This window comes from Octodon degus, unplaced genomic scaffold, assembly GCF_000260255.1.
Source record: "Octodon degus isolate 3935 unplaced genomic scaffold, OctDeg1.0 scaffold00012, whole genome shotgun sequence".
NCBI lineage: Eukaryota > Metazoa > Chordata > Mammalia > Rodentia > Octodontidae > Octodon > Octodon degus.
In genome coordinates this window covers 6647652-6660736 of record NW_004524588.1, presented here as the reverse complement: position 1 = coordinate 6660736, position 13085 = coordinate 6647652, and the positions used below count along the sequence as shown (strand labels likewise).

General features: G+C 42.8%; 1 protein-coding gene across 1 annotated transcript in view; it reads left to right on the top strand.

The window, feature by feature from the left end:
• Positions 1 to 13085, top strand: part of LOC111815167 — a 91230-nt gene that overhangs the window by 11193 nt on the left and 66952 nt on the right. The window contains exon 2 of the mRNA XM_023709469.1: positions 7927 to 8468. Coding sequence (XP_023565237.1) covers positions 7927 to 8468 — 542 coding nt within the window. The remainder of the gene's footprint in view (positions 1 to 7926; positions 8469 to 13085) is intronic.

Here is a 13085-nt window from a genome sequence, read left to right as displayed (position 1 = left end):
TATGCAGTGTATTATTTGTTGAAACTGTACTTTCGATTTGATTTGAAACTGTCTCATTGCTATATGTTTATCAATAAAACTTTGAAAAGAAAAAAAAAGAAAGACTCTGTCTCAAACACACGTGCGCGTGCACACACACACACACACACACACACAGAGGACAGCTTTGCTAATCTAATGTGTGTGAATACCATTTTTGTTCTAGAAACCTATTTTTTTTATTCTGGATACACTCTATCTTAGTAGTTAGCTTCACTCAGAATTTTTAAATTTATTTTTATTGGTACATGCTGCAGTACACAGTGATCATCATGGGGGTTTTGTCGGTAGTTGGTGCTTGTGCTGTGTACAGACATCATTAGCCAATTGCTTTTGCTTTTCTGTTTCCTCCCTGCTCCTTCCAACTCCTGGTCCCCATAAAAGCTCCATTTCTATTTTTTTTCCATTTCTTTTCCCCACTCCCTTTCCTTCTATTCCCTAGGCCCTACATCTCTTGTTCTCCTTCCCATTTGAAAACGATTTTCCTACTTCCTATTATCTATGCTTTTTTTTTTTTTTTCTTTTGGCAGAACCAATTATTGATCTCTGGCCCTTGCGCTTGCCAGGGAAGCGCTTATTCCACTGAGCCATCTCCCCGGCCCCATATTATCTATGTTTTGTTTTGCTCTTTAGTTATAGTTTTGGGTTTCTCATATAAAATAAACCACGCATCTGATTTGTTTCACTTAACATTGTGCTCTCCAGATGCATCAGTGTACCCACGAGTGTCTCAAGCTTATCTCTCCTTATGGCAGAGCATTACTCCATTGTGCATAAATACCCCATTTTCTTCAGCATGCATCTGTTGGCGGGGATAGAGGCCATTTCCAAGATGTAGTTATCATAGATTGTGCTACTATAAACATGGGTATGCATATATTGCTGTAATATGATAACATGGACACTTTTGAGAAGATACTTGGAAGGAGAATACCCGGGCCAGGTCCCATGTTGGTCTTTTGAGGACTCTCCATACTGATTTACACAGTGTTTTTACTGATTTACATTCCCACTAACAGTGTGGAAAGGTTTCTCCCCCAGTCCAAGTGTGCTTGCCAGGCATGTGTTGTGCCACTGGGCTATCTCCTTGGCCCTGTTATTATTATTTTTTTTAAAAAAGTTTTGACCATAGCCTTCTTTTTTTTTTTTTTCTGGAGCAAGATAGTATTTTAGTGTTTATGCAGAATTTTGAAGACATAGTCCATGGTTTTTTGGCTGTCTTGAGCATTGAGAAGTTTTAAATCTACTTACTTTTTCTTTTAGGTCATTTTATTTTTGTGCGTGCATGCGCATGGGTGAGAGAGAGAGCGAGAGAGCGAGAGAGCGAGAGAGCGAGAGAGCGAGAGAGCGAGAGAGCGAGAGAGCGAGAGAGAGAGAGAGAGAGTATATATTACTTGGATTTAAACCCAAATATTCTTAAAATTTTTCAGTCAGGTTCTTGCTCAATTTCTAACTTCCCCCTGGTGGAACTGAACATGTGATCCTCCTGCCTCAGACTCCCTGGATTCTTACAGGGTTACCGGCATGTGCCACCATGTCCAGTTATTTGTCTCCCTTGGTGCTTTTCAGATGGCCTTTTCCTCTCATTTATTGATTTCACCACAGAATGTATTAGTTTCCTTTGATTTATTTGGTATGTGTGTGCGTTGTGCTCCTTAGTCTGGCTTTCTTTTCAGTTGCCCTATATGCTCCACATATATGTCAGTTCTTTCTCTCTGTAGGCTACTGTTTTATATTAATCTTGGAATATGATCAGCTGCTCTTATTCAGCTCTTGCCTACACCATTCTCTTTCTAATGCTTCCTTCTAGGTCTGTCTGTAGACACATATGGTAACATTCTACCTTCCATATCTCTTCATCTTCATTTTTTTTTTTTTCTTTCTGTATTTAGGACAGGATCTATATGTTCTTCCTAAGCCATGTTTTAGTCTGCAGAACTATCAGGCCAGCCCATTCATTTTCATTTTTCATGCCTCCTTTTGCATTGGATAATAGAATATTTCTTCACACATACCTTATATTACACTTTTCTGCTTTTTTAATGCGTTTATTTCAGAGTCTACAGGATCTCACTGCAGATTGGACTCGTAGTGATCCTCCTGTTTTCAGCCTCCCAAGCGCTGGGAGTACAGGTGTGCACCACCATGCCCAGTTTCAGTCCTTGTTTCAGGGGGCCCTGGGAGTGGGGGCCCTCATAGCATGCCAGGAATCGAACCCTGGTCCCTGCATCTGCCTAAGCAGGCACATTAATCTACTGAGCTATCTGGCTGGCTCTTCTTTTCTGCAGTTAATGCACTCTAACTCATCCATGAAGTTTCCAGATTTAATGGTTATGGGGCTGGGGAGATGGCTCAGTAGAATAAGCACTTGCCTGGCAAGGACAAGGGCCTGAGTTCAATCCCCGGTTCTGCCAAATTTAATAGTTACATTTCCCTTTCCAAAAGTTCTGACAGGTCCCTTTTCATATATCCCTGGTTCTTTTAGTCAGTATTTTATTTATTATTTCATTTTAAAATTTCCTTTAACAGCTACATTAGTTAGGGTATTTTAGCCTCAAAAATCTTACCATATTTGTGTATTTTGCTTACAATCATGATGATTGATTTTCTTTTCTTTTTGGGGGAGAGGGGACAGAGTTTCACTATGTAGTTCAAGCTGGATTTAAACTCGTGATGTATAGCAACTAATTTCACAACAGCAATGTGCAATACAAAACCACAGTTGAATACTAGTTCTTTTAAATGTGTACTGTTTCTAATGCCTTATCAATTATTATTATACTCTGTTAAAGTAAATTAAAAAATAGCCAAAAGGACAAGAAAAAAATTAAGCTTTATTGAAAGAAAGAGTTTAATGTTTAATTGACCAATCTTGCATACCTATATCTGGTAATCTGAGCAACAAATTTGATGATAAGAATACAAAATACAATGGTCATTGTTAATTCTCTATTCTTGTCTTGAAATTCTGTACTATTTGTATTGTTATACATTGCTTTGCTTTTTAAACTTGTTTTTGTTTTTGTGTTTGTTTTTTCTCTTTAAAATAAGAAACAAATAAATTAAACAAAAATAAAAACAAACTCACAATGTAGCCATGCCTGTCCTCAAACTCATGATCCTCCTGCCTCAGCCTCCTGAGTTTTGAAATTACAGGTGTACACCATCATGTCTGGTTCATTTATTTATTGTTGAGTAGAAAAACTTCTTGTAAATGTTAATAAGTTTAATTTGCACAACTGACACATGTATATTCACAATTTTCATATATGTATATTCATGTGGTCTACAATAAATTGAAGCATTTTTTCTAGCTTCAAAGCATCTAAAAGTTAACCAAAGCACAGAGGCTGGGGTTCGATCCTGGCGTGTGGTGCTGGCCCCATCCCCAGGGAACACTGAGACAGCAATTGAGACAGAGCATGGTGGCATGTGCCTGTAATCCCAGGACTTGGGAGGTTAAAAACAGGAGAATCACTAGGAGTCTGATCTACATAGTGAGACCCTGTAGACCATGTACTGAATACATTAAAAAAAAGAAATTAAAAAAAACTTAACCAAAATTGAATTTGTTAATCGAAATGAATGTAAAAGAATCATAACAAACAAGATATATAAACAGCAGTTAGAAAGTATGAAGCAAGCCCAAACACCTCCTTAGGTGAAAGTACATATAATAATCCAACCAATTTGGCTTGCTGTTTCAAATGAAACATAATGATGGTGGTAGTCAAAGAGAAATCGTCCACCGAGTTCTCCTTAGAAGACTTAGATGGGATCATCATTATAATAACGCCCTAAACAACAGTATATGTCTTCCAGATTTGCCTACAAATATGGTTTGGCCAATATGGCTTTAAGACTGCATGTTGGGGCTGGTGAGATGGCTCAGGGGCTGGTGAGATGGCTCAGTGGTCTAAAGCACCTACTTAGAACAAGCTTAGCAAAGCACAGGGACCACGGTTCAATCCCCCAGCACCACATGCCAGCCAGCCCCGCCCCCTGGTGGGCTGAGCTGGCCACACACACACACACACACACACACACAAATAAATAAAAAAAATAAAAAAAAAAGACTGCATGTTGGCAGAGATATGCAAAGCAGTCTTTAGATGACATTCATGCCTCAGACTAGGGGGTGTGCGTAAAGAGCAGCGTTTGAAAAACACATCTGAGTTTGGGGAAATTTCTAAATGCCCCTATGAGCTTCTTGTTGCTATGCTTCAATACCCAAGAAAAACAATGTACAAGAGGAAAGATTTACTCGGGCTCACACTTGCACATGTTTCAGGCTGTAGTTGGCTGCTTTCACGCTGTGGGCCTGAGCTGAGCCAGAACACGGTGGAGGAAGGGTGTGGTGGGACCAAACAGGTCACTTTGTAGCTGAAAAGCACATGGTGGGGTAAGAGCCAGAGAGTGTGAAGTTGGGGGCCAGATATAATCCCCAAGGCTATGTACCACGATCTACTCCCTCCAACCAGGCACTGCCTCCGGGTTCCATCACCTCCCAATAATGCCATCAAATTATAATCTCATCAATTATAACCTACCAGTGAGAGTCCTTGTGACCCAAATGTGTCCGACAATACACCCCCCAACACCCAGCAGTGTCCTGTACTGAATTCCTAGGTGTTTGTCAATACGATGAAGTTGAAGATCAGATTAAACATCAGAATTCCTCAGACTAAATTCTGTCTTCATTATTTCTCCACATGAAAAAAAAAACTGTTATCTATTTTATTCTAATGTTTGAAAAATTTTGTTTTGATTATTTACAAGATACAGTGTGAGGTTTTGATATATATAATACACAGTTTATGTATTTTATCAAATCAGATACTGTAATAATCATATCGGGGTGCTTAGCATACATCTGTCACCTCATTCATCATTTCTTTGTGGTTAGAACATTCAACATTTTCCAACTATTTAAAAATATTTGGTACAGCTTTTATATGTAGTTTGTACATTGAGGTATAGGTTTTATCCGATATTTTGTTTTCTATTTTAAAAATTATTTATTGCAACTTTGATCCCCACTACAATAATTTTGTCAGTATGTTTGCCATACACACTGATTACATTAAGCTTAGGATCTGATACATGTACAGATCACATCTTGGTCAGTTTTACTTCCTTCTCCCTCCATCCTTATGTCCCCTTCCTATCTACAGAGTCTACTTTTCTGTTCTATAGCATGGCTTTTTTATTTTGCTCTTTAAATTACTTTGGGTATTTTATATTAGAGAAACCATAGGGTATTTCACTTTCTGTGACTGATTTATTTCATTTAGAATTTTGGTCTCAAGATCCAGCTGTTTTCTCCCAATGACTCCAAGTTTTGATCTACACTTGGATACTCTGCTCACTTCATGTACGCATCTATTTTCATTCTGTCCCACATCACTTTTTCTTATGTGCAAACATTAACAAATGAGATTTTCTTTCTTTCTGTTTTCTTTTTAAACAAATGAGATTTTTAAAGCAGAAAAAGAAGTCTGTGTGTGGTGGCCTTATAAATTGGTAAATTTGACATTGGCTCTGAAAATGCATAAATCTGATTATAACTTAAATTAATAATTTAAGTACTCAATTAATAATTTAAGTTTAAATACCTAAGCTTGAATGAAGACAAGAGGAGATGTATTTGTTACATTTACAGATAAGTTCAAAGTGATCCTTAATGTTTCTTTATCTAAAATTATGTCTGAAAACAAAGATGAAATTTAATATAGATAAAGGATAAGTGATGTTTTAACATATAGAATCATGGAAGCATAGACTATGTAAGGTAGAAGATATGTGTTGTAGGTACAGTTTATAAGGGAAAATAATTAATACAGGTCACATAATTTATAGGATTATTTTATGGTATTCATCCAAAGAGTCAAATGCAAAACAGTGTGAGAGATCTGTTCACACACTAGTGACCCAAAGAATCCTACATCCCAAGCAAGTGTCCTCCAGAAGTCCAGCTGAATACCTAGAGCCCATAGCAATGCCCTCCACAAGTCTGGCTGGAGGCTTAGAGCCCATGACAATGTCTTATGCAAGCCTGTTTCAGGATCTGTGATGGGAAGGCCCAAAGCACAGTGGTGCAAGGTAGAAAGTCTGCACCAGCTGGGTGAACGGTCGGAGCCAGCCAGCTAAGGGCTCTGCACTAGAGCCTGGAAGAAATGCTCACAGTAAGGGTCAGAACTCCCCCCAAAGAGCTACAGCTGTCACCCATGACATGGATGACCTGAGCTCCTCTGAAGTACAGCTGAGTGCGTATCAGCAAAGCCAGCACGACAAGTTTCTCCACGAGAATCAACAACACACCACCATCTCCTCCAGTTCTCCTTTTATGTTTTTGGCAATACTCCTCAGGTGGGCCTTGCACACCCAGGACCACGCTGATTGGGTTCAGATGGGTGTTACAAGTTGACCATTTGTTAATTCCCCACAATATGTTTTAACTTTACTCCAGAGGAAACGGACTCGTGTGTTTTACTTGACTCTAGGCAGTATGCTTGCTAGAAGAATAACTTAATGCAGGTTTAGTGTGCCTAACTATAAGAGTTTCTTAGATCAAAAGGGCCACTGATGACTTAAGACTTAGTTTTCTGCCCATTGTATTAGAAAGTTGTAATCTGCTCTGAGCTCACAAGTTAGGGAGAAGAGTGGAAAGTCAAAGAAGGTGAGGAAGGAGTGGGTACTAGCGTACACTATGTCATTTGAGAAGCAATGGAAGGAAAAACATTGAAGTAATTAGATCTTCTGGTGGTTACTTTATAGTTTGATTCTTCTATTTCAAGGCTTGCAGTGTCTCTAAGAAATACAATTTATTTTGTGTGACTCCTAGGACAGAAAGAAGAATGTAGAATAAGTTAAGGGAAACTGATTTGCACTCAGAAGTCAAATGATACAGGGTTTAGATTGAAGCAGAGCTGGATTTTAATTCAGACATTAGAATTGGCTTGGCCAGCAATAAACCTCTGAGCTTCAGTTTCTTAATGTGCTAAATTAAGAAAATGTGCTAATGGGCTTAATAAGACCCATTTCATTTTATGGGTTGGTAATGTATGTAAATTGCATAGCTCCTGGCATATGAAAATAAATATCCAACAAATAATTATGGTTATACATGCTATTGATAAAAACAAACGCATAGTGGTCCGGTGGAAATAGAAAAGAGGAGGGATCGTGTTTAACCTAGGATTAATGGCTACTTTCTCCCCCTCTGTCATGTCCTAACATCTCATGTCCCTTTTATTTGCCTTACAAAGCAGCTAGGGCCAATATTTTAACCAGGTTTCATTTACAGTCTTGACTTCTGGAAGTCATCTGATTTGGAAGTTAGAAGGCAGCCGGTGTGACAATGCCTATTGTTTACTAGCAAGAAATGACAATGTTCAGGAGTGGACAGAATTCTCATTTGTGACTCAGGGAGTTACTTAGGGAGGAGGTGAAGGTTAGGAAGGTTGATTAGGAGATCAGTGACAAAACTGGAAAAAACAGAACAGAACAGAGCAAAACAAAAACACTAATTAAACTACCATTCACTACTTTAAACTATACCAGGCTCTTGGCAAGAATCACAAGAGAGGGATCCTGGGCAGCCGTGTGGGGCGGGTCTGGGCTTGCTGACCTAGGCTAGAGACCAGCAGTTTGGAGACTTAGGGACCCACGCAGACCCTCGGGCACCAGGTTCACAGCCGGGTGTAGGAGACAGAATAGAAAAGAGGAAAGCTCTCCGTGGAGGAAAATAGGTCAGAGAGCCTGAGAACGCAGACAAAGGTATCTGTTCCTTGCGCAGCTGGCCGCTGGCCCTGAGCAGCAGGGCCCGGGGCTGTGTGGCCCGGGGCGCCCACTTAGCCCAGGGCTAGCCGCCCCACAGTTCCTCAGCTCTTCCCGAGTTTCCGGGCTGCTCGTCGGTCCTGCTGGGGCACTTCTGGAGACCCGTCGGCGGCTCGACACCTTCGCGCGACTTTGATCTTGGCTTTGCTAACTCGTCGCAGCGTCCCGCCTCCTGTCCCCTCCTCCCGCGGGTCTCCCACCCCCGCTGGCCCCTGCGCGGCTCGCAGCCCCAGGGTCGACCAGAACTCCGCGGCGCGGCTGCCCGCAAGACCCGGAGCCCGGAGTCGCCTCCCGTCCGCTTGCTCGTGGCGCCGCTCTGGGCATGCGCGGCGCGGCTGGAGGTGGCCGCGAGCGGGCTGCAGCTCCAGACTTCGCGGCAGCGGAGCTCGGCGGTGTCGCCAGGGCGCGAGGAGGGCAGGCGGGCGGGCGGGCGGGCGGGCACGGTGCTCGCCCGGGACAGCCCTTCTTCCAGCGAGCGGGACTTCGCGGCAGCTCTGAGCTCGGCCCGGGATCCGGAGGGCGCGGGCCAGGTGGGGTCCCCCTCCTGCCGCCGCCCCAGCGCCCGGCTCGCGGCGCCCCGGGGACCCGAGGTAAGAGCCGGCGGCGCGGGGTCGGGGAGGGGACCCCTGGGCTCCACAGACCGCCTTTGTGTGCCGAGGCGGAGCGGAGCCGGACGCTGCCTGCGCTCCGCCCGCCTGCAACTGGTGGCGGCGGCCAGGTGTGCGCGGCGCTGCCGCCCGGGCCGCATCCCAGAGCGCCGGGCAGGGTGCGATCGCGGGGTCCCCGGACCTCCCGGGCCCCGGGGCGTCGCGCGACCACCTGCGCTGCCTGCTCCCCCGGGCGGCCACAGAGCGAGCGGTCCCCTCTCCGCTTTTGTTGCCCTAGAGCTGCGTTTGCAGGGCCACTGTCCGGCCCCACCCCAAGTTGGGGTTCTCCCTTCTAAGTGACCGGCAGGACAGGGTCCCGCCGTTCTGTAACCCACCCCAAGGAGAGAGCTCGTTGCTTGACAATAGGCGTCAGATCTTAACGGTTGTTGACCCGGCTTTCGCAGCTCGCCCCGCTCCACTCGCACCATTTTACTTTGGAGAAGATGGCTTTCCTCGGGTCGCGGGTAGCTCACGCGTGGAGAGTGGGGTTCCCCACCCATGAGGACCCTCCTCTACCTCGCGGGCTCCCACTCCGCACTTTCCGTCGAGGACTACCTGTCTGCAGGTTCTCTGCCTCGATTGTGCTGGCACCCAGAACCTCCTTTTCCTGTGGCACCCACAGTGCGGCTCCCTGAGTCTCACGGGGTGGGAGTGAGGGGGGGCGCGGACACCGTGTGTTAAAATTTGAAATCCGCAGACATCTATAGCGTCCAAGCGTTAGGGACGGGAATCCTCCCTTCCCAATAGGTTCCAATGAAATGCATTAGTGCCTTTTCTTCTAAAGGCTCCAGTTTTTGCCTCTGATCATAAGAGGAATAGCAAAAATAGCGAATGTCTTAGGAATGAGTTCAAATAAAACTTGGTTTCCGGGGTGTGACTAGTTTGACTTTGGGCTTGTCATTTTTGGGGAGATAGAAGAATTGGGGGTTTCTCACAGTAAACAAGAACAACTGCAAAGTAAATGTGTTGTGTGTCGTTTCTAAATCATTTACACCGAAAGGCGACCATTCCACAGCTCCGTGGGGTTTGGAAAGCTAGATCATGTGGTAATTTAGTGAGTCTACTGAAATTAACAGTCAATGCCATCATCTGTCAGCTAGGGTAGATGTTCTCTTTGGGATTGGAAGTTTCTGGATTAATTACAATAGTTCTTAAATTGCTGGTGTCAAAAATTTTTTGTCATAGATTCACACTTACTCTTCATATATGACCTTGCCATATGAAAGGTAGAACAGAATGTTTCACAAATATAGTGTGTTCCTGGAGTGCTTTGAGTGTGGTTGAGTGCTTGGTGAAATTCCACAAGTTATTCACTTCACAACAGGAAAAAAGGAAGAAAGAACTATGCCTTTAATTCTGTTCTGAGATAACCACTGTTTACAGTACTTAGTGTATTTGGCTTGTAACTTTTATTACTTCCCAATATCACTAAATATTACCATAGAGTAGTTTGTGGACGATTATAGACAGCAGGCAATACTTTAAATGAAGTGATAGAATCGTGTTTCTTTTGTTCTGTCTGGAACGCGAATGTTTAGTTTTGAACACTTTGTGATTAAAGGTAAAGATTCATCTTGTTTTTATTTCTCCTGTTTTCCTGCTTTGAAGTTTTTCTCTATGCTGATGGTTCATGAGACCTTGATCCTTTGCTGTCCTATGGTGAGGGTCTGTTACTATCTGCTTTTGTTATCATTTGGTACATTTCAAAGCCTAGCTCCTTTTTTGTTAATATTGTTCCATGTCCATTCCACCACTGCTTTCTGTTCTTCCCTCAGTCTCTTTTCTTCATTTACCTATTTTAATTGTGCATCAGCTCAGTCAAACAAGTTTTAAATAAGAAAAAGCAGGATCCTGAAGAGAAAAATGGCTTTATGACAAATTCTATCTTTACTTGCTTGACATTTTATCGGATGAGTATTTTAGCCATAAAGTGACTTATATGAAGTTTAGCTTATCTTTTCTGAATCCTATTAAACATGTTTTGTAATTTTGATTTTTGATCAGCACAAAACAGCCTCAATTAACAATAGCTTCTAAACTTTCAGACATCTGCAGAAGTATGTAAGGGGGAAATGGAACTTTAGTTGAAGCACTCTGGCTATAGTACATCTCTGCTGGGAATTATTGCATGAAATTATTTGCAGCTGTTAGTGATCGAAAACTACTTCCTTAAGAAAAATTCTGTAGTGGAACAGTTGCAAACATTTCAAAGTGAACATATGGACAGAGTGGTGGTTCTCTGCAACCACTACACTGCAACGCCTTCAGTGTTTCCTGGATACATGTCTAAATGGGATTTTAAAAAGTAAACTGTATTTTTGTAGAACAGTTTTAGATTTACAGACAAAACACAGAAATAGCGCAGTAACTTCCTATGTAGGCCTGCACTGTTTCTCCCTCTGTGACATCTCCTATTAGTATTTGTTACGGATAACGAATCAGTGTTGGTACATTACTAGTCATACTTTATATTTCCTTACTGTTTTTGGAGTTGAACTCAGGGCCCCTCATGTGCTGGGCAGTCGCTCTGAGTTATATCCTGGTCTCTTCCTTAGTTGTGGTCTGATGTCCACCCCTCCCCCCCCCCCCATTTCAGGATCTTGATGTCCAGGATAACATTAAGTTTAGTTATCATGTCTCTTAGGTTCCTCTTGGCAGGAAAGTTTCTCAGATGTTCCTTGTGTTTGATGAGGTTAAGAGTTGTGAGGAGTCCTGGTCATGTCTTTTGTGGAAGACCTTTCTTTTCCAATTGACTTAGTGTTTTTCTCATGCTAAGGCTGTGACTGTGGGTTTTGGGGAGGGAGATTTCAGAGATAAAGTTCATTTTTCACCCTATATACAGGGCACGTGATCATACCTAGTAAAAACCCTTATGAAGGAGATCACATCTACATACTTACTGTGATTACTTACCTCGCTGAGGTAGTGTTTGTTAGTTATCCACTTTTTAAACCTTTTTTTTGTTATGAATGTTTAAATTAAAATTATTACAGTAAAAGACACATTGCCATGAATCATCCACACAATACTCCCATTTTGCTTTGAATGTAGTCATCTCACTGTTCTGACCACTTTCTGAAGCAATTCTGGAAGCCCTTTTTAGTTGTGCCTTACGGCTGCTTTGATGTTCTGAGTTGATTCAGAAGATTTCTCTGTCATGGCCATTTTGCTATGGGTAGGCTGAACTACGAAGTCTTGCTATGTAGTTCAGCATAGCCTTGAAATTTAATAGCCTGGGTTGGACTCGTAGCAAGCCTCCTGCCTCAGTCTCCTGAGCACTGGAATTACATGAGTGCACCACAATGCCCAGGTGTTCCTCAGATTTTTTTCTACTGCAAAGTTCCTCAGTCATTCCCCTTGTACTCTTGGAAGTCACTGTGTATAACTCCTACTTTAGGAGTAGAAAATTATGTTCCCTCATCCCATCCCCCACCCAAGAGTGGTGTATCTATGTATGTACTTCATTTATAATTCGGTGTAGGAATTTTTCTCTTTTCCTTCACTTATTTACTTACTCAGTCTTACTTGTGTAGGTCTGAGCTCACAGAAACATTTTATATTTTTTATGTTGGGGGTTGTAATCCAGTCCCACTTTGCTTTGTTGATAATATTCTTTAAAAATTTTTTTTAATGTATTTAGTACAGGGTCTACAGGGTCTCACTACACAGATCAGACTCATAGGGATCCTCCTGTTTGCAGCCTCCCAAACACTGTGATTACAGGCTTGTACCACCACACCCAGTCTCAGTTGCACTCAGTCTCAGTGTGCCCTGGGGGTGGGGCCAACACAGCTTGCTGGGGATTGAACCCCTGGCCCCTGGGTCTGCCTAAGCAGGCACTTTAATCCACTGAGCTGTCTGGCCAGCCCTTGTTGATCGCATTCTTATGCATGGCTTCTGTATCCCTGTAATGTACCACCACAAATGTGAGGCGTTGTCCTTCATCAGTTGTTTACTTTATCTGGGGCTCTAGGAGGCTGCAGGCTTATCTTGTGCAGATCCTGCTCCAGTCCTACGATCAGCTCTTTCTCTGAGGAATCTGGCTCCTTTTGCTGGGAACTGGTATTAGAAACCAAGACCTGGGTGTGAAGAGTACCTGTTGCTACTGAAGTGGAAGTGTTGCTTCCGGGCTGTCATTTGGAAAAGCAGGAGATGCTGGGTTTGGTCGCACGTCCGGCTGTGAGCATAACTAGACATATTTCTATATACGTGAAAGTTTAAAATTATTACAGTAAAAGACACATTGCTGTGAATCATCCACACAATACTCCCGTTTTGCTTTGAATGTAGTCACCCCACTGTTCTGACCACTTTCTGAAGCAATTCTGGAAGCCCTCTTTGGTTGTGCTGTTACGGCTGCCTTGATGTTCTGAGTTGATTCAGAAAATTTCTCTTTCATGGCCATTTGGCTATGGGGGAAAGAACCAGAAGTCATGTGGTATGGGAGCCACTGAAGAGCTTGGATGTGGACACAGTGCAGTGTTTCCGTGAGCCTGACTTTCTGTCGCAGTGGCAGCAATCACCGTTTTTTTTTTTTTTTTTTTTTTTTTTTTTTGTGTG